The sequence below is a fragment of the Salvelinus fontinalis genome, chromosome 25 (genome assembly GCF_029448725.1).
Source record: "Salvelinus fontinalis isolate EN_2023a chromosome 25, ASM2944872v1, whole genome shotgun sequence".
NCBI classification, from domain to species: domain Eukaryota; kingdom Metazoa; phylum Chordata; class Actinopteri; order Salmoniformes; family Salmonidae; genus Salvelinus; species Salvelinus fontinalis.
This window is the reverse complement of record NC_074689.1, coordinates 19,084,784-19,110,041: the sequence shown is the minus strand read 5'-3', so window position 1 is coordinate 19,110,041 and position 25,258 is coordinate 19,084,784. Positions and strand designations below refer to the sequence as shown.

Below are 25,258 nucleotides of genomic sequence, written 5' to 3'. Positions count from 1 at the left end.
TCAGCGAAATAACAACACAATGTCAAATACAGGTAGCCTAGTCAAATAATTAACATCCAATCATATTAACCGTTACTTTCTTGCGGGAATTCCACTTAGCGGTTCGTATGTAGCCAAACGTAGCTGCTGCTCATGTTGGTATCTGTACTGATGGCGCAAAAGCCATGACAAGGAGACATAGCGGAGTGGTAACGCTAGTGCGAGCAGTTGCTCCCGATGCCACTTGGGTACACTGCAGTATCCACGAGAGGCTCTTGCTGCCAAGGGAATGCCTGACAGCTTGAAAGACGTTTTGGACACTACAGTTAACTTTGTTAAAGCAAGGCCCCTGAGCTCTCGTTATTTTCTGCACTATGCAATGATATGGGCAGCGACCATGTAACGCTTTTACAACATACAAAAGTACGCAGGTTATCAAGGAGCAACGTATTGACACGTTTCTTTAAATTGAGAGACGAGCTTAAAGTTTTGATTACTGACCATCATTTTCACTTGTCTGACTGCTTGCATGTTGACGAGTTTCTCACATGACTGGCCTATCTGGGTGATGTTCTTTCTCACCTGAATGATTTGAATCTAGGATTACAGGGACTCTTCGCAACTATAATCAATGTGCGGGACAAAATTGAGGCTATGATTAAGAAGTTGGAGCTCTTCTCTGTTTGCATTAACAAGGACAACACAGGTCTTTCCATCATTGTATGATTTTTTGTATGCAAATTAACTCAAGATTACAGACAATGTCAAACGTGATATAGCGAAGCACCTGAGAGAGCTGGGTGTGCAATTACTTTCCCGAAATGGATGACACAAACAAGTGGATTTGTTATTCCTTTCATGCCCTGCCTCCAGTTCACTTACCGATATCTGAACAAGAGAGCCTCATCGAAATTGCAACAAGTGGTTCTGTGAGAATTTAATTTAATCAGAAGTCACTGCCAGATTTCTGGATTTGGCTGCGCTCAGAGTATCCTGCCTTGGCAAATCGAGCTGTTAACCTGTTTGGGCTGCAAGGGGCAGTATTGAGTAGCCAGATAAAAGGTGCCCATTTCAAACGGCCTCGTACTCAATTCTTGCTCGTACAATATGCATATTATTATTACTATTGGATAGAAAACACTATCTAGTTTCTAAAACCGTTTGAATTATTTCTCTGAGTGAAACAGAACTCATTCTGCAGCACATTTCCTGACCAGGAAGTGGAAAGTCTGAAATCGATGCTCTGTTCTTCTTCCTGCCTATAAATGGGCACGAGACCTATTAGTATACATGCACGTCATACACCTTCCCCTGGGTGTCAAGAGGCTGTGAGAGAAGAAATTAGGTGATTATCTTGGTCTGAGATGGAACACATCATCTTGGAATGACGTGTCCCCCATTTTCGGTACTCTGAAGAGCGCGAGGTGGACAGTGGGATTGCCTTTTGTTTAGCTGCCGTTATAGGCGACTACAATCTCCAGCTTTGATTTTATTTGATACATGTCACCATATCATCGTAAAGTATGTTTTTTCAATATAGTTTCATCAGATTTTTGACATTTTTTCGGGAGTTTTGCCGTGTTCCGTTCTCTTCCGTTTGTTGACATGGAGAGTTTTGTGCCACTAGGCTAGCGCGCTTGCTAAATGAAGAGGGAAAGTTGCCGTTCTAAATCCAAACAACGACTGTTCTGGACAAAGGACACCTTGTCCAACATTCTGATGGAAGATCAGCAAAAGTAAGAAACATTTTATGATGCTATTTCATATATCTGTCGTAGTCGTCGGCGCCCAAGTGTTTCTGACTATTGTGCTAAGCTAATATAACGCTACATTTTGTTTTCGCTGTAAAACACTTAATAAATCGGAAATATTGGCTGGAATCACAAGATGCCTGTCTTTCATTTGCTGTACACTATGTATTTTTCAGAAATGTTTTATGATGAGTATTTAGGTAATTCACGTTGGCCTCTGTAGTTATTCTAGTTGCTTTGGTGAGAGTTGTGATGGTGGCTGCAATGGTAAACTATGATTTATACCTGAAATATGCACATTTTTCTAACAAAACATATACTATACAATAAATATGTTATGAGACTGTCATCTGATGAGGTTGTTTCTTGGTTAGTGGCTATTTATATCTTTATTTGGTCGAATTTGTGATAGCTACTGATGCAGTAAAAAACTGGTGGAGTAAAAAAAGTGGTGTCTTTTGCTAACGTGGTTAGCTAATAAATTTACATATTTTGTCTTCCCTGTAAAACATTTAAAAAATCGGACATGTTGGCTGGATTCACAAGATGTGTATCTTTCATTTTGTGTCTTGGACTTGTGATTTCATTAACATTTTATTATATGATATCCCTGTGGCTTTAGGCTAGGCTATGCTAGTCAGCTTTTGTGATGGGGGTGCTCCCGGATCCGGGTTTGGTAGGCGTTAGAGGTTAACAACACTATCAACAAGGCCCTGGTTTTGTTGCACCTGGACTACTGTCCAGTCATGTGGTCAGTGCCTCAGAGAGGGACGTAGGGAAATTACAATTGGCTCAGAACAGGGCAGCACGGCTGGCACTTAAATGAACACGGAGAGCTAACATTAATAATATGCATGGCAATCTATGATCTCTCGCTTACACATACACATAATAAGACACACACACTCTACACACACGCACACATGGATTGTGTATTGTAGAAATGTGGTAGTAGAGTAGTGGACTAAGGGCACACACTTAATCTGTTGTGAAAGGTGTTATGAAATGTAATGTCATGTAATATTTTAAATCATCCTCCCGAGCGGCGCAGCGGTCTAAGGCACTGCAGTGCTTGAGGCGTTCTTGAGGCACTGCAGTGCTTGAGGCGTTCCCACAGGCCCAGGTTCAATCCCAGGCTGTTTCACAGCCAGCACACAATTGGCCCGGCGTCATCCAGGTTAGGGGAGGGCTTGGCCGGTTGGGATGGCCTTGTCCCATAGCACTCTAGCAACTCCTTGTGGCAGGCCGGGCACCTGCAAGCTGACTCCGATCATCAATTGTACTGTGCTTCCACCGACACATTGGTGCGGCTGGCTTCCGGGTTAAGCGATCAGTGGGGCTTGGCTGGGTTGTGCTTTGGAGGATGCATGGCTCTCAACCTTTGCCTCTCCCAAGTCCGTACTGGAGTTGCAGTGATGGGACAAGACTGTAACTACCAATTGAATATCACAAAATTGGGGAGAAAAAGTGTAAATAAATATACACTACCGGTCAAAAGTTTTAGAACAACTACTCATTGAAGGGTTTTTCTATATTTTTACTATTTTCTACATTGTAGAATAATAGTGACGACATCAAAACTATAAAATAACATATATGGAATCATGTAGTATCACTGGAGAATGCTGTGGTAGCCATGCTGGTTAAGTGTGCCTTGAATTCTAAATAAATCCCAGACAGTGTCACCAGCAAAGCCCCCCCACACCATCACACCTCCTCCTCCATGCTTTACGGTGAGAAATACAAATGTGGAGATCATCCGTTCACCCACACCGTGTCTCTCCAATTTGGACTCCAGACCACAGGACACATTCCCACCGGTCTAATGTCCATTGCTCGTGTTTCTTGGCCCAAGCAAGTCTCTCCTTCTTACTGGTGTCCTTTAGTAGTGGTTTCTTTGCAGCAATTCGACCATGAAGTCCTGATTCATAAAGTCTCCTCTGAACAGTTGATGTTGAGATGTGTCTGTTACTTGAACTCTGTGAAGCATTTATTTGGGCTGCAATTTCTGAGACTGGTAACTCTAATGAACTTATCCTCTGCAGCAGAGGTTACTCTGGGTCTTCCTTTTCTGTGGCGGTCCTCATGAGAGCCAGTTTCATCATAGCGCTTGATGGTTTTTGGGACTGCACTTTCAAAGTTATTTTCCGTATTGACTGACCTTCATGTCTTAAAGTAATGATGGACTGTCATTTCTCTTTGCTTATTTGAGCTGTTCTTGACATAATATGGACTTGGTCTTTCACCAAATAGGGCTATCTTCTGAATACCACCCCTACCTTGTCACAACACAACTGATTGGCTCAAACGCATTAAGTGTCAGGTTTTGGCCAGGACTGTTCAGGTTTTGGTCACTAGATGTCCCCATTGCACCTTTTTTGTACCTTTTGTTTTTCCTTGCTCTAATTATTGTTTGCACCTGTGTGTCGTTCCCTTGTTAGTATTTAAATCCTGTGTGTTCCTCAGTTCCTTGCTCAGTGTTTGTATGTTAGCACCCAGCCCCAGCCCAAGCCTTGTTCTGAACATATGATTCTCTTATTGGATTTTACAGAGGTTCTCTGGTTTAGTTCTTGTGTATTTTTGAGTAGTCTTTTGAGGTTTGTTTTTCCCTGCTGTTTTTACCACTTTGTGGAGTTTTCTTTGTATTTTGGAGGATATCCATTTTGTGCTTCTTGACTTTATGTTTGGACATTGTGGATTTAGATTCTTTGCCTGAAGATTTTGTTCTTTAATTAAACCACCATCTCTAGTACTGCTGTGTCTGCCTCATCTTCTGGGTTCTGACGATTATTAGTGACTGTTTCTCGCACCGGGTCCTGACATTAAGAAGGAAAGAAATTCAACAAATTAACTTTCAACAATGCACACCTGTTAATTGAAATGCATTCCAGGTGACTATCTCAAGCTGGTTGAGAGAATGCCAAGAGCGTGCCAAGCTGTCATCAAGGCAAAGGGTGGCTATTTGAAGAATCTCAAATATAAAATATATTTTGATTTGTTTAACACTTTTTTGGTTACTACATGATTCCATATGTGTTTAATAGTTTTGATGTCTTCACTATTATTCTACAATGTAGAAAATAGTAAAAAATAAAGAAAAACCCTTGAATGAGTAGGTGTTCTAAAACCTTTGACCGTTAGTGTATATTTTAAATTGTACACTGAACAAAAATATAAACGCAACATGTAAAGTGTTGATCCTATGTTTCATGAGCTGAAATAAAAGATCCCAGAAATGTTCTATATACACAAAAAGCTTACTTCTCTAAAATGTTGTGCACAAATTTGTTTATGAGCATTTCACCTTTGCCACGATAATCCATCCACCTGACAGTTGTGGTATATCATGATCATTACACAGGTGCACCTTGTGCTGGGTACAATAAAAGGCCACTCTAAAATGTACAGTTTTGTCACACAACACATTGGTAAAGATGTTTCAAGTTTTGAGGGAGCGTGCAATTGGCATGCTGACTGCAGGAATCTCCACCAGAGTTGTTGCCAGAGAACTGAATGTTAATTCCTCTACCATAAGCTGCTTCCAACGTCGTTTTAGAGAATTTGGCAGTACGTCCAACCGGTCTCACAACGGCAGACCATGTATATGGTGTCGTGTGGGGCAAGCGGTTTGCTGATGTCAACGTTGTGAACAGAGTGCCCCATGCTGGCGGTGGCGTTATGGTATGGGCAGGCATAAGCTACGATCAACAAACACAATTGTATTTTATCGATTGGCAATTTGAATGCACATAAATACCGTAACGAGATCCTGAGGCCCATTGTGAGGCCCATTTTTTTTAAAGGTATCTGTAACTAACCGAAGCATATCTGTCTCCCAGTCATGTGAAATCCATATCAGCTGGCAGCTTCATTAAATAGTACCCACAAAACACCAGTCTCAATGTCAACAATGAAGAGGCGACTCCGGGATGCGGGCCTTCTAGGCAGAGTTGAAAAGAAAAAGCCATCACACACACTACATTGACACGGTCAGCGTGGCGGAGGTGTTGTTGCCTACCCTCAACACCTGGGGCCGGCCCGTCAGGAAGTCCATGATCCAGTTGCAGACGGAGGGGTTATGTCCCAGGATCCCTAGCTTGGTGATGAGCTTGGAGGGGACTATAGTGTTGAACGCTGGGCTGTAGTCTATGAACAGCATTCTCACATAGTTATTTCCCCTCTTGTCCATGTGGGGGAGGGTAGTGTGATGTGAAATTGAGATTACGTAATCTGTGGATCTGTTGGGGCGTGAATTGGAGTGGGTCTAGGGTGTCTGGGAAGATGGTGTTGATGTGTGTCATGACCAATCTTTCAAAGCACTTCAAAACTACAGATGCGAGTGCTCCAGGGTGATAGTAATTTAGGCAGGTTACCTTGGAGCTCTTGGGAACAGACAATGGTGGTCACCTTGAAACGTTGGGATTACAGACTGGGACAAGGAGAGATTGAAAATGTCCCTGAAGACACTTGTCAGCTGGTCTGTGCATGCTTTGAGAAAGCGCCCTGGTATTCTGTCCTTGTGAAATAGCGACTTTCACCCAAGGCACAGTGTTAAATTCTTCGAAGCGAGCATAAAAGGTATTTAGCTCGTTTGGGAGTTCTGCATCGCTGGGAAACTCACGTCTGGGTTTCCCTTTGCAATCCGTTATCGTCTGCAAGGCCTGCCACAAATGACGAGTGTCGGAGCTGGTGTAATAGGATTCCATCTTCCTCCTATATTGTCCTTTTGCATGTTTGATGTCTCGTCAGAGGTCGTAGCGGGCTTTCTTGTATGCGTCCAGGTCCGTGCCCCGTTCCTTGTAAGTGGTAGCTCTAGCCTTTAGCCCAGCGTGGATATTGCCAATAATCCATGGTATTTTGTTTGTATACATTCTTAAAGTCACTGTGGGGACGACATCGTCTATGCACATATTATTATTATTAGAATTTTTTTTAGGTGGTAGATCAGCTTTAATATTGCAGATAGATTGTGGCTTCCATCAATGTAATTACTGCATAAGTACCAATCCCCCATACATGTTTGGGTATATATATATATATATAATTTATTTTATTTTACATATTTAAAAAAATATGTTTTCCTTATTTTACCCTAAGCCTACCATCCCTACCCTAATTGGAGAAAACTAATGGACAACAATACTTAGGCTTCTACCTCCAGTTTATGCTTTATACAAGTCTATGCACTTATTGATGAAGCCCATGATTGATGTGGTAAATACCTCAATGTTATTGGATGAATCCTGGAACATTTCCCAGTCTCTACTAGCAAAACAGTCTTGTAGCCTCGTGTCTGTTTCGTCCGACCACTTCTGTATTGAGTGCATCCCTGGTACTTCCTGTTTAAGCTTTCATTTGTAAACAGGAAGTAGGAGAATGGAGTCATGGTCAGATTTGCCGAAAGGAGGACGAGGGAAGGCCTTGTATGCATTTATGTGGGTAGAATAAAAGTGGTCTATAGTTTTAGCGCCCCTAGTGCAGGAGACGTGTTGGTAGAAGTGAGGTAAGACAGTTTTAAGTCTCCCCTCGTTAAAGTCTACGCCCAACAGAAACGCTGCCTTTGGGTGAGCGGTTTTCTTGTTTGTTTATGCCCCCCCCCCCCCCCCCCCCCCACACACACACACACACACACACACACACACACACACACACACACACACACACACACACACACACACACACACACACACACACACACACACACACACACACACACACACACACACACACACACACACACACACACACACACACACACACACACACAGCGAGACCTTTGTAAAAGATCACACCCCAGCAGATGGATGCATCACAATTAACATGCAAAGATGATTCCCAACACACAGAGGAAATGAACCACAAGATAAAGATCAAGATGTTATTGATGAACAGCAGCTGGGTGAAAAGGTTAGCAGTCAAGGAGTTAAGGCCGTTCCGCCAGAGAGCTTACAAAGAGCACAGAACACTAACAATGTGGATAGAAGCTGCCAATAGGGAGAGGGCTGACATTTAATGTATACACTGTGATGGATATACATTTTGTGTGGTGAGTGTGTGTGTATAATTTTTACAGTGTGTGTTTGTGAGTGTGTCTGTGTGTGTGTTTGAAGGTGCCTGGGTTCAGTGTGGTCAACTCCTACTATTTTACTATTTTACTATTTTACTGCTAATGAGGATAGATACAGGCAAGAGCTATACATTACCAGGGACAGGGGGGAAGAGCTTGAAACTAGCTAAGCAGGACAAAAACATGTCCGGACAAGATGCTGACAGATACAGATTTTCAAGACTAGGAACTTGTATGGACGATGGAGGCTTAGAAGGTGAGAAATAAGCCCACACAGGCTTAACAATGGCTGTAAATTGCTGTTGTTTGTCATTGGGCTCTGCCCAGGGTTACACAGAGGAACAAAAGTGCATCAAGAGGACAGGTTTGGCGGCTGCCTGGGTTCGAACTCTGGTCACCAGCAAGGCTCCCAATGGCGTAGCCTGCTAAACTGAAGGAGCTGAAAGGAACCATTCATCCAGCCTTAGCAGAGTCATGATAGCATGTACACCAACCCACTAGAACCACTAGACTCGACTCCTCCCAGTAGCAGTCAGTCTGTGGGAACACAGGATGTATTGATTGATCAGAAGCTCGGAGGATACGGAGGTAGACCTAAGGATCATAGTATGGATCTATTTGGACAGCTACAAGAACAGATGGAAGCATGAGAAATAAGGAGAGAGTTGGGGAGAAGATTGAGAGGGACAGAATTCTGGTAATAAAGTAGGAAGGAATGGATTACCAGTACAATGTCTGTGATTGACCCTGAGGACCAAGAACATAAAGAGGAAGGGGTTGTATGGATCACAGGTGGCTGGTGACACCTTAACTGGGGAAGACGGGCTCATAGTAATGGCTGGAATGGAATGAATGGAATGGTATCAAACCCATGATAGCATTCCATTCACTCCATTCTGGCCATTTCATGAGCCGTCCCCCGCTCACCAGCCTCCTGTGGTATGGATCTAATAGGAGAAACAGAGAGTGTATAGAGAACACTGAGAAAACAGAGAAGCATTGAAGATCAGGAAAGAGCTGAGAGGGACAGAGTTCAGGAAATACAATAAGAAGCATTGGATTATCTAAGGACTTTGTCATCATTGAGGATAGAGCGGTATTGGCAGTGGATCATGACATGGGATCAGTAGAACAGGATATATTATTTAGGAAGTGTGAACCAGGATCAAGTATGGATTGAGAGGTTGAGAGGAATACATAGGGAATTCTGCTGAATGCTTGTGTATGGAAAATACATGAAAATCCTGAGCTTCTGGTATGGATTAGGCGGGATGGAATTATATTAGTTGCGTGTGAAGGAACCACTGTGGGATATGCATGTATTCACAGTGGATTGGACCGGATTGACGTGGGATTTAATGTGGATCATGTGATCATGTCGAGAGGGAGAGAGTTGTGAGAGATGGAGACAGAGAGGTCCAGAGAGGTGGGAGAGAGACACACAGGATGATTGAACGATACATACAGTTGAAGTTGGAAGTTTAAAACTCATTTTTCAACCGCTCCACAAATTTCTTGTTAACAAACTATAGTTTTAGAAAGTCTGTTTGGATATCTACTTTGTGCATGAGACAAGTCATTTTTCCAACAATTGTTTACAGACAGATTATTTCACTTATAATTCACTGTATCACAATTCCAGTGGGTCAGAAGTTTACATACACCAAGTTGACTGTGCCGTTAAACAGTTTGGAAAATTCCAGAAAATGATGTCATGGCTTTAGAAGCTTCTGATAGGCTAATTGACATCATTTGAGTCAATTGGAGGTGTACCTGTGGATGTATTTCAAGGCCTACCTTCAAACTCAGTGCCTCTTTGCTTGACATCATGGGAAAATCAAAAGAAATCCACAAGTCTGGTTCATCCTTGGGAGCAATTTCCAAATGCTTGAAGGTACCACGTTCATCTGTACAAACAATAGTACGCAAGAATAAACACCATGGGACCACGCAGCCATCATACCGCTCAGGAAGGAGACGCATTCTGTCTCCTTGAGATGAACGTACTTTGGTGCGAAAAGTGCAAATCAATCCCAGAACAACAGCAAAGGACCTTGTGAAGATGCTGGAGGAAACGGGTACAAAAGTATCTCTATCCACAGTAAAACAAGTCCTATATCGACATAACCTGAAAGGCCGCTCATCAAGGAAGAAGCCACTGCTCCAAAACCGCCATAAAAAGCCAGACTACGGTTTGCAACTGCACATGGAGAAATTTCCTCTGGTCTGATAAAACAAAAATAAAACTGTTTGGCCATAATGACCATCGTTATGTTTGGAGGAAAAAGGGGGAGGCTTGCAAGCCAAAGAACACCATCCCAACCGTCAAGCACGGGTGTGGCATCATCATGTTGTGGGGGTGCTTTGCTGCAGGAGGGACTGGTGCACTTCACAAAATAGATAGCATCATGAGAAAGGAAAAGTATGTGGATATATTGAAGCAACATCTCAAGACATCAGTCAGGAAGTTAAAGCTTGGTCGCAAATGGGTCTTCCAAATGAACAATGACCCAAAGCATACTTCCAAAGTTGTGGTAAAATGGCTTAAGGACAACAAAGTCAAGGTATTGGAGTGGCCATCACAATCCTCAATCCTATAGAAAATTTGTGAAAAAGCATATGCGAGCAAGGAGGCCTACAAACCTGACTCAGTTACACCAGCTCTGTCTGGAGGAAAGGGCCAAAATTCACCCAATTTATTGTGGGAAGCTTGTGGAAGGCTACCCAAAACGTTTGACCCAAGTTAAACAATTTAAAGGCAATCCTACCAAATACTAATTGATTGTATGTCAACTTCTGCCCCACTGGGAATGTGATGAACTAAATAAAAGTTGAAATAAATCATTCTCTCTACAATTATTCTGACATTTCACATTCTTAAAATAAAGGGGTGATCCTAACTGACCTAAAACAGGGAACATTTTAGGGAATATGAGGATTAAATGTCAGGAATTGTGAAAAACTGAGTTTAAATATATTTGACTAAGGTGTATGTAAACTTGCGACTTCAATTGTATATTCTGAATGCAGTTGAATGAGAAGGACCTAAGGATTGAGTATGCCAGCAGTCTGTAGTTATGCATGGAATCAAGAGTGGATAATTCTGTACCAAGCCTGGGTTTGACCTCTGACCTTTACAGTGATTCTCATCCCAGGGATAGACACAGTTCTGAATGCCGTTACACACCAGGGTGTTGTTGATGCACATGTTACTGTGACAGAAGAAGGCATCCGCCTCGCATGGAGCTGCAATGACAGGAGACAGAACAACAATTAACAAGGACACACATATCCCAACCTGGGTATAATTGCATGCTGGGTAATAATAGGCCTGTCACTCTCTCTCCCTTCCCCTCCCCCTTATCTCTTGTTCATCATTCTGTCTCTCTGCCTGTTCTGGGTGTCAGAATATGCAAAGTGTGCGTACGGAGTGTTCAGTCATGAGTGTTCTGTTTTAGGTTTTTACCTTTTCAGCCAGACAGTATCTATGTCCCTTCATAGTTGGTTGGCAGTTGGTGTACCAGCCTGTTTAGATGGAGTTAAACAGAGGTTGGGAATGCAGCTCTAAGTGAGTATCAGCTGAGTAAAGAGTGGTGTATTTGGTGTACCTGTGCTTTTAGGAATCAATTGATTACAGTGCTCAACAACTGTGGGACAGAGGCTCTCCATTTTTGTGATCATTATGTATTAGATTGTTTCCATCTACAGGATCTGCTTTGTCAAATAGTCAAGGATGAATGTTCTTTTTAATGAAAGGAGTGTACTCTATAGCACCCCAAGTAGCCTTTTACCGTGTATGATCTTACACAAAATCAATGGCATCAGCAATAGAGCAAAAATGATCCACAACATGAATCAATATCAAAGCCCCCCCCCCCCCCCCCCCCCCCCGCAGTTTTATCATTGCACTGTGATAAAAAAAAAAGTGGCATTGGTGTGCTACAGGACCATGCGGAGAGCTTGTCTCAAAGAGGTCAGGTAGGCTGTTTCCCAGTTTACACCAGCTAGATTTAGGACTGCTTGGACACCACAGGTTGTGTGGAGGGGAAGCTTCTGAAAGGCTGGTGTATAGGACCAGCACGGGAGAGATGAACAGAGGCAGCTGCTGTCTGTGTGTGTTTAGCTTTTTCTCAGAGTTGTAAAAGCAAGCAGAGCAGAAACTGGCTACTCTTTAGTTGACTGATAGCTAGTAGCTACCACAGCCAGTTCAGCTAGCTAGACTCTAGCTAGCTATCTGTCAGGTAGCAGTATCAAACAGCTGCTGTGTGTATGGAAATGTTTTGTAGCCTTTGTTTTGTCCCGTTTCAACAGAAGTGCATTTGATGATGTACCATTAGCTAGAGCTATCACTAACTTGAGCTATTATTTTTGCCTCAATCACACTAGACCAGAATTAAATGATGGAACCAGCTGCCAAATGATTGAAGACCAATATTCTGATGTTCTTTTCAGCGCAATGTGAATTTTATCAGTCAGTATAGCAATGTAATCCTATTGATCTGTCAGTTTCCCTAGCTAATTCCCTACTTTTCACACTGACTCGGTATAAACAGCTCTACAGGCTTCACTGTCATGGTGCACAGTCAGTACACAACACTGTGCTCATCATGTCTCAGCAGGATCAGATGGTGACAGGTTTCCCTGCAGGGTCAGACAGCCAGGGAAGACCAGTCTACGGCACTCAGGTATTCTTTTGCAGTATATAATAACAATCAGTGAATGATACAACGTTCCATCTTGAGTTGATGGGTAGACCTTCAGTAGCTACAGTCTGGGATCTGGGAATAATGGTCATTTCAATTATTGAACCATTGGTTCTATTCTTGGGTAATATAATGTATACATGTACATCAAGGTCATTCTTTGTAATGCGTCATCTGAGCAGGGTCAGATGATGACAGTCTCATCAGGGTCAGGCAGCCAGGGAAGACCAGACTGTGACGGCACAGAGGTGAACTTTTGCAGACACAAACAACACTTTGTTCTCCCTGTGCAGCAAACACTGGATAAGCAAGAAGCTTCAAAGATTGAAACTACTTTAAGGCAGTCTGAAAAACCTCTAAAGTTGATTTCCAAACTGTATCAAGGGTTGATAGAGGCTTTTCCCAATGACATAAAACATGTCAAACGGAAACGTGAGGAAGACCTGGGAGGCACTATTGATGATGATGAATGGGTACAGATTTGTTAAAATGCCCAGTCATGTTCATATAATCTGACATAAATGACTGCAGTTTAAGACCATCCATAGAACGTTCTATATGCCAGTGAAACTGATTATCATGCACTGAGGAACTCAATTCTTCTGCTGGAGGTGTAAAACACAAAAGGGGACATATTTGCATATGTTATGGTCTTGTGAATGCTGTCTGAATTTTGGCAAAGAGTATGTTATTTTATCTCAGCATGTCTAAAGATTGTTCCTTCTCCCTAATTTTGTTTGCTTGGAAATGTTTATACTGGAGACTGTTCTCAGAAGAATCTGTGTAACCTAGCATTTATAGCGGCTAAGAAATGCAGGTTGGTTATCCTCCCACAGTGGATGGGGAGGATAAATGTCAAGTTATGTATCACTAGATTTGATTTGTTACAAAATGAAGGGTATACTGTGCAACTTTCATAAAGTCTGGATGCCTTATATGGAATACTGTTTGACAAAAGGAGTCTGTATTGAAAACATGTCTACATCAGGGAGGATACCTATTTAGGCAATCCCTAGCTGCTGGGCTGCTCAGTCCTGGCCCCGGGGGTCTGCTGTACTGTTGATTGTCACTCTGGCCTTGGCCTAACACACCTGAAACCAATAAGGAATCTTTCACTCAGATCCTAAAGCTGAGTGGGGTGTGTTGTGTTTGGGGCTCTGGAGGGCCATGGACCCCTAGGGGCAGAACGGGGTGACCCAGTTAAGTTGTGTGCAAAAAGAGGTCTACAGTACTATTAGGCCTATGATGTGAATTATATAGAGAATGTGCTATTTCTGTGTGCTAATGTGTGTTGTATGTGTGTTTTTATTAAAGTTTTTTGTTTTCCAAAAGATGAGAAGGAAGTTGTTTTGTGGAGAGGGTTGAGTTATTGACTACACTGGTGGGGCTCGGGCTTGTAGGTGGCTCGGGCTGGCAGGCGGCTCGGGTTTGCAGGCGGCTCGTGCTGGCCTGGTGGTCTGGCTGAAATGTGACATAGAGGATGTCATAATAAAGACAAACAAAAGTTACGTCTTTGTACTTTATTTGTTGTTCATGTGTTAGGCTATTGGTTGAAGGTGCAACACAATAATGATTATTGAATTATCATTGATCTATTATTATTGATCAGTCTTATCAATCACTTAAACATATTCCATAATGGTATCTTACCTAGCTTGATGACTGTGGGCATTCTTGCTTACTTTCTGTTGCTCTAAACAGAGGCAGGTAGAAGGGCCCTGGGTCATATTAAAATGGCAGGACCCCCAGACCTCCTGCCAAGTTATGCCCCCCCCCCCCCACTTCTAAAATCAAAGTTGCGCCCCTGGTATAGTATTATGATGCTACAGATTTGGGTGAATTTGGAGGCGCATTACTCAGCCCTGAACCCATCTGCTCTTCATAAATTTTCATCTTTCCTCCTCTTCTGAAATGTGATGAGACAAGGCAGTGCATAGTAATCTCTCTGGGAGTGTTCCTTTTAAAGCTATCTATCTAACTACACGGGTAAGGAAACACCTGGAGAGAAAACCTTGACATACTGGAGATGTCAGACTAACACATGTTGTAATCATCCAGGCCTGAATCCTTAAGGGCCAGAGATACTGTATGCATACATAACTTAACTTGAATGTTCACACGAATTATGTATGCATCGATGCCAATACGGAGATATGCACAAAGTTAAAAGAGGCAAGTGTGAGTGACTGTGTGCTGAAACTGGCAGGGAATGAACAGTGTGCGTGTGTGTAGGTCTATCCATTAGTGCTTGTGTACCAGCAAGTGTGACACATAGCTGTATCCGTGACAACAGGCGGTGACAGAGATCATAAAAGTGAGAGATGTGAGGAGAAGAGAGAGAGCGACAGAGAGCGAAAGAGAGAGATGTTTGGAGAGCGACAGAGCCATCGAGGCAGAAGTAAGTGAGTTATCCAATTATAGAGTCTCAGGTAATGTGTTAGCAGCCTCATCACCACACCGGTAATTAAACAAGCAAGGTGACTTTCAGAGACAGGAGACACCTCCCCTCTTGATCACACTAATGCACTGGCCTACCGTGGCCTCCACAGTGTAATGAACAGACCTACTGACTAATCAAACGACTTCACCAAGCCAAGACAGTTTCCTCCATTCAATCAGATGTGATTCAATGGGATTTAATACATCTTTATTGCACCCTAACAGTAATCTGTTTCTAGTGGTATAGTTTAAACTGAACATTCAATATTCCCTGCACTGACTCAGAACAGAGGGTAGTGATGTAAGGGTTACAGCTGACTCCTGATAAGTGCACATTGGATAAGAACAAACTATTAAAATGCAGTAAAGTCCACCACATATACATTATGTTCAATTACTCTAGATATGCACATTCTGGTTTAGTGCATCATGAATTCATATCAGTCCTAGCCCCAAGTCATGCCATTCATCAGGAGTGGAGCATGAAGACTGGTAGAAGCAGCACTTGACACTACATCCTCCCTGTCTACTGTTGAAACTCATTAGAATGTGGGATGGGTGAACATAATGGATGGCTGTGTTTAAACATTGATTATTTACTGGCTGTGGATGGGGAAGTGGTCACGCACGCGCACACACGCTCACACACACACACACACACACACACACACACACACACACACACACACACACACACACACACACACACACACACACACACACACACACACACACACACACACACACACACACACACACACACACACACACACACACACACAAAAGAATGCGTTGCGTTGGGCATTAAAACAGGCTGCTGTCTGATACAGAGGGGCTCAAGGTTGGGCAGAATTACCTGAATGATGGACGACTGTTTTCATCTCTGCACTGATCCCAAGGGAATAATAACAGCTCAAATTAGAATAAATGATCTCCTCTCACTCTCTCTCTTTCTCAGTCTCCCTCTCCCTCTACGTCTCTCCCTCTCTTCCTCTCCCTCTCCCTCTCTCTCTCTCTCTCTCTCTCTCTCTTTCTCTCTCTCAATTCAATTCAATTCAATTTAAAGGGCTTTATTGGCATGGGAAACATATGTTAACATTGCCAAAGCAAGTGAAATACATAATAAACAAAAGTTAAATAAACCATAAAAAGTGAACAGTAAACATTACACTCACAAAGGTTTCAAAGGAATAGAGACATTTCAAATGTCATATTATGGCTATGCACAGTGTTGTAACGATGTGTAAATAGTTAAACAACAAAAGGGAAAATAAATCAACATAAATATATGTTGTATTTATAATGGAGTTTGTTCTTCACTGGTTGCCCTTTTCTTGTGGAAACAGGTCACAAATATTCCTACTGTGATGGCACACTGTGGTATTTCACCCAATAGATATGGGATTTTATCAAAATTGGATTTGTTTTCTAATAATTTGTGGGTCTTTGTAATCTGAGGGAAATATGTGTCTCTAATATGGTCATACATTTGGCAGGAAGTTAGGAAGTGCAGCTCAGTTTCCACCTCATTTTGTGGGCAGTGTGCACATAGCCTGTCTTCTCTTGAGAGCCAGGTCTGCCTACAGCGGCCTCTCTCCCCTTTTCCCCTACGCTCCCACCAGTACATCCCTAAAAGCGTCCCCACCGGGTCTCTCCAATCCTAACCTTAACCATTCGGGCCCAAATGCAGGACTGTCCGTAGGTCAGTGTCTGGGGCTTACTTCAGCCTTCTCTTCTTGAACACAATGCCAGTTCTCCCCACCAGGGGGAGGTGCTGTCCCTCACCATCCCAACGACACTCAGTAGCCTACCACTGCTCCACAGGGCCACAGCTGACTTTATGAATAGGTGGATCCAAACTAATCTGCAGCCAAATTAATTCCCAGACATTTTGTAATAAAAAAGTGCCCCTTTCCCCACCCAGGAGCCTTCCCCCCACTGCCCCATGCATAAATTAAATAATAATAAAGTGGCCTGATGAAATACACTAGACATCCAACTGAAAGCTCAGAAGTCCTCTAACTCAGTCTGCTGCAGAGGAGCACTTTATATAAACTTCAAAACCATAGGTCTAATTGCAATAAAACAACATATTTTTGATGGAAGCTTGGTTCAGAGAGGGAGATGAGAATCGAGAGGTTTTACTCAGCCCAAAATCTTTCCACAAAAATAAGCCCACGAAGTGAGGGATTTTTGTATGGATTTCAATGAGAATGTCGAATTTGCTAATTTGGTATGTGAGGCTTAGTTGATCAAATATACGTTTCGTAATGGTTAGGCTGTTACGAATGCACTGATATGAGTGGACGCACGTTCGGCAACTTCGAAAATGAAATTACTTTATATTGGAGTTGAGATAAGATAGACAGAGGACTCATCATGGCTATAACCCGTTTTAGCATGTACATTGCCATTGAGGGCTTCCACCATTTTAACCTTTCTGGACTACCCATCCTGGATCCGGGATCATTCTCACCAGAAACGCTGACTAGCATAGCATAGCCTAGCACCACAGGGTTTAAAGTAGTCAACTGGGTGGGGATTCCTATAAGTTGGGAGCAATCAGCCAATGAAAAATAAGAAAATGTACTACTTTAAAATGTCAATGCTGTCACAGACGCTATAGGGAAAGGGAGATATCTAGTCAGTTGTACAACTGAATGCATTTCCCTCATTTAACCCAACCCCTCTGAATCAGAGAGGTGCGTAGGTCTGTCTTAATCGACATCTTCGGCGCCCGGGGAACAGTTGGTTAACTGCCTTGCTCAGGGGCAGAATGACAGATTTTTACCTTGTCAGCTCAGGGATTCGATCCAACAACATTTCAGTTATTGGCCCAACGCTCCTACCCACCAAGCTACCTGCCAGGCTACCTACCTACCAGGTTACCTATAATGGCACAGATACAAAGATAAGTCCTCTATCTCCAAGGCAGGTTGTTCACATGCGTATCTGCCCTCTCATTGGCTAGACTGGTCCCATATGATCTTGCCTCCTCCCGCCTGCCTTCCATCTTTGAGGACTTCCATTGTTAGAGCGGTCACTTGACTATCCTGTCAATATAATAGACAATGGGTGTATTCGAGCAGATTACTTTTGTCAAGTGGGGGACCATTGTGTGTTGCATTCTGGGGATAAAACTTGCGTCTACAGGTCGACTGCATGAACTTGACAAAAATCATGCAGTTGACTGCAGTTGCTCTCCACCAGCTTCATCCTGCAGCCATCACCTGCATTGTGGGAGACTCTATTTTCAACCAATCATTAGGGTATTTTTGTTTGACCCACGCGAACCTGACCAAAGACATGACTGAAACAGGAACTAATTTGCTGCAATTCATGTTTAGCCTACAGTGAATAGATAAATGTGATATTTTAGGCACTCTTACTAATTAGTTGTATAATGTACACACATACAGTAGGATTTCAGTTTGTCAGTGTGATATCGGTGTTGGAGACATGTTTATTTCGACATTATAAAGAAAACCTTTTATAAACAATGGCAACACTGCCATGTTGATCTGAGCCTTACTGTTGGGAAACCACATTAGTGTCTATGTCTTGAGAAGCAGAAGGAGAAAAACGATGTCTATAGATGCTGGGTGACTAAACAGATGTTGTCTGGGGAAATCAAACAAGGAGAAGTATATATATATAGATATATAGGTTTATAGGCTAAGCCAACAGTATAAGCTTTGACAGCCAATATGTAATCAGATGAAACCAAATAAGAATGATCCTACAGTATATGCATATGTTTTCCAATAAACACCAGATCAGCTATATAGTGGCTTTAAGCATACAAAATATGGATTCAACTGTACCCGGTCACAAATCAACCAAAGATTGATGTACTGTATGTCGATAGGTTTATATACCTTGCAAAAAAGGGAAGTAATCAATGTATAAACAATCACTGTATGTGGATGACCCATATGTCTACATACATATGCTGTCTTATAAACGCCAGATCTCAGACATCTCAATGTCTGTTTGAATGCAGAGATTGGCATGCGAAGAGAAGCCACTGAGGATGTAGATCTATACGTCCCAGGGGACTCTAGGAATTGACGAGGCATGAAGAGGCTGACAGCTCTGCTGTCGCTCACACACATCCCCCCCCCTGGGTATAATTGCATGCTGGGTAATAACAGGAATGTCTCTCTCTCTCTCCCCCCTCTCTCTCTCTTGTTAATCATTCTGTCTCTCTGCCTGTTCTGGGTGTCAGAATATGCAAAGTGTGTGTAAGGAGTGTTCAGTCATGAGTGTTCTGTTTTAGGTTTTTACCTATTCAGCCAGATAGTATTTATGGCCCTTCATAGTTGGTTGGCAGTTGGTGTACCAGCCTGTTTAGATGGAGTTAAACAGAGGTTGGGAATGCAGCTCTAAGAGAGTATCCGCTGAGTAGATTTGGTGTACCGGCATATCGCCTGGTGGTACCTGCTTGTTTAAATGGTATTGATGATTTTGCTCTGCGGTTCTGAATGCAGCTCTGGCTCAGGGTATTGCTAGGCATTGGTTGATTGACTTAGGCAGCAGTGTTGCCGGGGTAACGGCACATCCTGGCTTCATTCAGTAGATACGCTTCACAAAGAGGAAACTGACTCGCACACAAACAACTGCACTGCCTATTCATTAAACACACACACACACGGACATACACACGCACTCACAAACACATGCAAACCAATCTAACACTTTTGTAACTGATGCAGATCTGTGTGTGTGTGTATTTAAAGAGAGCGAAAGAGAGAGAGCGAAAGAGAGAGAGAGCGAGAGGGAGAAAGAGAGAGAGAGAGCGAGAGGGAGAGAAAGAGAGAGAGAGCCTTAAAAGGAGAGTTCAGTACCTTTCATTCACACTGAGCTGAGCCACTGAGTCATCCTCCATTCTATCCGCCCTATCATCCTCAGCAGGAGTACAATGGCCTCACTGTGAAAACCTCTCTCCCCTGTCAATTTAAACTACTCAATCAATGGGAGATGGGTGTCTGTGTTTCTCTCTCTGTAGTGTGTATATCCAGGGATGAAAGTAGATGTCCTTTCTTCATGGCACGGGGAACCTCCTATGTGTGCACGCACAAAATGGGCATAGTCATAGAATTACTTATACAATCCCTATACATATAATAGGATCTCTTTGGGCCTAGAAGTCATTTAACTTAACTAAAATGTATTACGTTTTAATGTTGCATAAACACAACCAGTCATGATGTTTTAATCTGATTGTCAAACAATCAAAGGCTCATGTAGGCTACTCAGGTACGTTCGATTACTCACAAATGAATTCCAGCAGCAAAACAGCAGCCGCCATTTGATAAATGGAAATAAATATTTGTTAAGACCACCAAAAAATGTAATGATATTCGGCGACTGTCATTATGCCTGCACTAGCCTGAATTGATGCATCTTCAGCTGTCTGCGTGCGTCAGTCTCGGCTTGTCATCTCTGCCTTGAAAATATGTCCGTGTTCTCCTTGAACCATACCGCATTTTGGAGCGTAGCCTTTACCACCCGTTTTCAAGTCCATTCACCCATTTGTCATGCTGCTGACATGCGGTCATGATAAATAATGGAGTAATAGCCTACAGTTTCCTTGACATTTGGTTGAATTATTGAGATAGGCTCATGTTTTACCAGTACGGCGTACCCTCACTATTTATTTTTGCCGGGACGCCTTACCGGACCGTATTGGTTTACTTTCACACATCTATCTCTCCTTTCTGTGCTTGTGTTCTGTCTGTGTGCATGTGTGTGAGCTATGATAGCTCTCAAACAGAATTGAGAGGGGATGTGAATACTATGGTTTCTGGGGAAAAAGCACATTTTGAGATCCAGTGAGTACTCACTTTGTCTCTCTCTCTCTCTCTTTTGCTCTCCTCCCTCTCCCCTACACATTCTCTCCCCCTCACACTGCCTCTCTATCGCTCCAAGATAGTTCAGTTACTGTAATACATCATTCCAAGGAAGAATCTCAGCTGCATGCGAATGGTGTGAATGACATGCCATCACTACCACATTCATATAGACAGAGTCAGACAGTCTGTCTAAGGTACTGTAGCGTTTCCCTTATGAATGGATCATGAACAGGGTGAGAAGACTTAGTCAGTCACTAGATGTCCACATTACAAAGGACAGCATTGGTGAGTAAGCCCATAAGCTACCCACTGGGCACAAACCGGTTGAATCAATGTTGTATCAACTTCATTTGAAAATCTACGTGGAAATGTGACCGTACTATATCATTCATACATCCTCAATGATGCTATTTAGACCTAGTGTATATAGCATTTGTAAAGTCATCAGCAGCTTATGTTTCAATTCAACCCAGAATTCAACTAAAAATAGACAATACAATAGGCTGAGGGTTTCAAGCTCTGGTTGATTTCAAATGTAATGATATTTAGTGTTACTGAATTGTGTTCGGTTGTCAATACAACCAAATATCAACATTTGAAAGATATTTATCTTCTGCTTGGATAGTTCCATTTGTGCCACTGAGTTACTCTGGCTTTAATTCCAGTTTGTCTACAAATTAATAATTGATATGTTGGATTCACATCCCAAAAATCTAAGTTAAAGAATAGGACTGAATCAAATCCAACTGTATTTAAAGTTTGACTTGATTTAGTCTTATTCTTTAACGTAGATTTTTGGTTGAGATGGAGACATGAATCCAACATATTATTAACAATTATTAATTTGTAGACAAACTGGAATTAAAGCCAGAATAAATCCGTTTCACAGATGGAACAATCAAAGCAGAAGATTCATCTCCTTCAAATGTTGATATTTGGTTGCATTGACAATTAAATATCACTTTTTAAATACAATAAATAGCCTATTAATTTGTCAACATGTTAACAAATAATATGTTGGATTCACGTTTCCAACCCAACCAAAAATCTAAGTTAAAGAATGGGATTAAGCCAGTGGCTCAGATGATCAGATAATTGGCTCAGATCCAAGCAGTACATCTCCTTTAAATGTTGATATATGGTTGCATTGTCAACCAAACACAATTCAATATTACTTTTGTAATACAGTAAATACAGTCAATCTTACAAACTAATGTAACATTCACCCTTAAAATGAATAACACTTTGAGGTTACTGTAACTATACTGTACATTTCTTATTATGTAATCCTACACAGGCGCATGTTCAAGATAGCATGCATAGGTTGTTGCCGTGGAGATTCTATTTTATTTCCCCTTTATTTAACCAGCTAGGCCAGTTGAGGGGGAGATCTTCACAATTGCTTTAATAATCTGCACAGAATCTCAAACGGCATTGATCACTTACACCATGTACTTTTAATGTAATCTCAACTTCATTCCAAGTCACTTGGTTCCGCTATTTCGATGAAGCACAGGGATAACATATTCATCTGTTATATAAAAAAACAAATATCTGACATTGTATTACCATTTGAACTTTGCTGTGATTTGAAATGGTTGAAAGTGAAGTGATAGGCATTTGGGTGACAACTAAACCAAAGATCTGACATTGTATTTCCACTGGAATTTGATTGTGCTTTTAGATGGTTTAAAGTGTAGTGATAACACACTAGAAATTCAACTCACTTTTGGCTGCTTTTTTGTGTGAATGAATATAGGTTGTAATCTCATTGATCAACATTTCAACCAAATACTACCCAATTATCCATGTTGAAATGACGTGGTGTGCCCATTTGGTATTGTCCTAAGGGTACAGGTTAGGATCGATCGTTAAAATAAGATTAATCCTTGTACGTCTTTTCATTCAAGAATGGCCAGATAATGAAGATCCTACCTCTGATACTTCGTCCATCCCCCTTTTAACACTGCAGTATAACAGCCCTGTGGCGATACACTCCCTAATGGAACGTTCCCTCTCCAGTCACGAGGAGCTGTTTAAACGCTCATAAAAGTAAATGAGATCCTTAGACTGCACCTCTGCCCACAGCGGTTTAGCCCAAGCCCATTCTCTCTCTCTCTCGCTCTCTCAATGGACAAGGCCATAAATGCGCTGATGAATCGACCACGCCCGTATTTCTTTAATAGCCGCCACTAAAGATAGACTACGGCTGGGTTGTTTTTATTTTCTGTTTAACGCTGCAGACATAGGGTTAGGGGGTCCAGTATAAGAGGTGGGGGTGGGGGACATTAATGTACCCGATCTGTACCCTCCCCCATCCCAATGTTCCAGTAAATGTCTTTACTGCATGGCTTCTTGAAGAGGATATTACTGTATGTGTGCGTGTGTGTCTGTGTGTGTGCGCATGTGCACAAGCACATTTGTGTGTGAACGCATATGCATATACTATCAACAGTCCCTTACGTTCTTGGAAGGTGGTGAAGAGTATCCTGAAGCGGCTCCGGCGGCTGCCCTGGTCGGCCCACATCCTGATCACCCCCGTGGTGGACACCAGCATCACGTCGTTGGCCACCGTAGAGCAGAACTTGTTCTTCAGGTCCTCTACGGACGCACTGCCGTCGTACACTGCCACAAAGTTACGCTTACACTCATTACTGTTCTGCATCTCATAGTCCAGGAAACGCAGGTAGATCTGGGGTGGTGCGGACGTGGAGGAGAGTGAGGAGAGAGAGACAAGGGAAACGGGAGGGATTTGACAAGGAGAGGTGGGATGAAAATAGAATATAGGACAAATGGAGAAAGAAAAATAGCAAAGGAATTTGACAAAGATAGACAGAGGATGAGGGATAGAGATGTCATGAGAAAGGCAGAAGGAGAAATGAGGAGGGGGGAGAAAGAAGTGTTTAGTCATTCCTCCAGGCTGTATGTGTGTCACTGTCAGTCGTCACATCATCATTCAGTCACTGATATAGCAGTAAGCCTTGTAATGGAACTGCCTGAATAAGGTCACAGTCATTGCATTTACTTCAATCAAACCATGATAAACTTCCTCAAACCCACTGAGAGGAGCTCTTAGGTTTTCCCATCCGTGTCTGTGGCTCTCGTAGATCAAACATGTGTCTTTACAAAACCTACAGTTATCCAGTGGTGTAAAGTATTTAAGTAAAATACTTTAAAGTACTACTTATGTAGTTTTTTGGGTTGTCTGTACTTTACTTTACTATTTATATTTTTGACTACTTTTACTTTTACCTCACTACATTCACAACATTCATAAAGAAAATAATATACTTTTTCCCTGACACCCAAAAGTACTGTTTACATTTCGTATGCTTAAGCATGACAGGAAAATGGTCAAATTCACACACTTATCAAGAGAACATCCCTGATCATCCCTACTGCCTCTGATCAGGCGGACTCACTAAACACACACGCTTCTTTCGTAAATTATGTCTGAGTGTGCCCCTGGCTATCTGTAATTAATAAAAAATGCAAGAAAGTGGTTCCGTCTGGTTTGCTTAATATAAGTAATGTGAACTAATTTATACTTTTACTTTTGTTACTTAAGTATATTTAAAACCAAATACTTTTAGACTTTTACTCAAGTAGTGTTTTACTGAGTGACTTTCACTTTTATTGAGTCATTTTCTATTAAGGTATCTTTACTTTTACTCAAGTATGACAATTGGGTACTTTTTCTACCACCGCAGTCATCACACTCAGCACTACTGAGAGACCAGAGAAGTTGTAGATGAATCATACAACGGTTCACTCACTAGGCTACATACAGTATGATTCTAAGGCATGTCAACACATCACAGTCTTCCTGTCTCTCTTTGCCGGATTGACTACAGACATTTGTGATGACCCTTATCACACAAATAACAATGGAATAAAGCAAAAAATACACTTGTTACCTTCTCACATCACAGCCAGCCAGACCGTTGAAATATTAACCATATTGTGATAATGAGGATCCTGTCTCACAGAATGATCATAGGGCACAGAGTCTTCCCTACGCGTATGACCTAACTAGGAAAAAAACCTCCAAAAACTCTATCACTATCACTAAGGACTATCACTAAGGCCCCAGAGTTGTTCCTGGTTAGGGCTTGTGATCAGTGAAAACTCAGGCCCCTAGTTATAACCGCAACTTCCACTTCTACATAACAGCCTGACCAATCTCAGTTAGTCTGAATCCCTATCTATAAATATGAACCACATATTTCATAATGACCCTTTTCCACAGCAGCTCTTCACTGTGAGGTTAACACTTCCTGACACCTCCAGCATCAGAGCCTGCCATTCGTTCATCAGACTGAGATTGGCCAATCACAGCTGCCGTTCTGGCCCGCTGCGCATAACGCCTACCATCATTAGCGTTAATGAGCTGCCGACTCAGGACGCGTGGCGGGGAAAGGTAACGCTTTAACTGACAAACGGCACAGAAGCACAAAACTAATG

The 25,258-nt window shown here is 42.2% G+C and overlaps 1 protein-coding gene across 6 annotated transcripts in view; it reads right to left on the bottom strand.

Moving 5' to 3' along the window:
- The window catches only part of neto1l (neuropilin (NRP) and tolloid (TLL)-like 1, like), a 175,530-nt gene that overhangs the window by 12,059 nt on the left and 138,213 nt on the right, over positions 1 to 25,258 (bottom strand). For 5 of the 6 annotated variants that reach the window (XR_008754548.1, XM_055881508.1, XM_055881506.1 and 2 more), the window contains exons 7-8: positions 23,258 to 23,486; positions 10,930 to 11,043 (exon numbers count right to left, since the gene is read on the bottom strand). Coding sequence is in view for 5 of the 6 variants with exons in the window: in XM_055881508.1 (XP_055737483.1) it covers positions 10,930 to 11,043; positions 23,258 to 23,486 (343 nt within the window). In the remaining variant the exon portion in view is untranslated. The remainder of the gene's footprint in view (positions 1 to 10,929; positions 11,044 to 23,257; positions 23,487 to 25,258) is intronic. The other variant, XM_055881510.1, reaches the window with a different exon arrangement.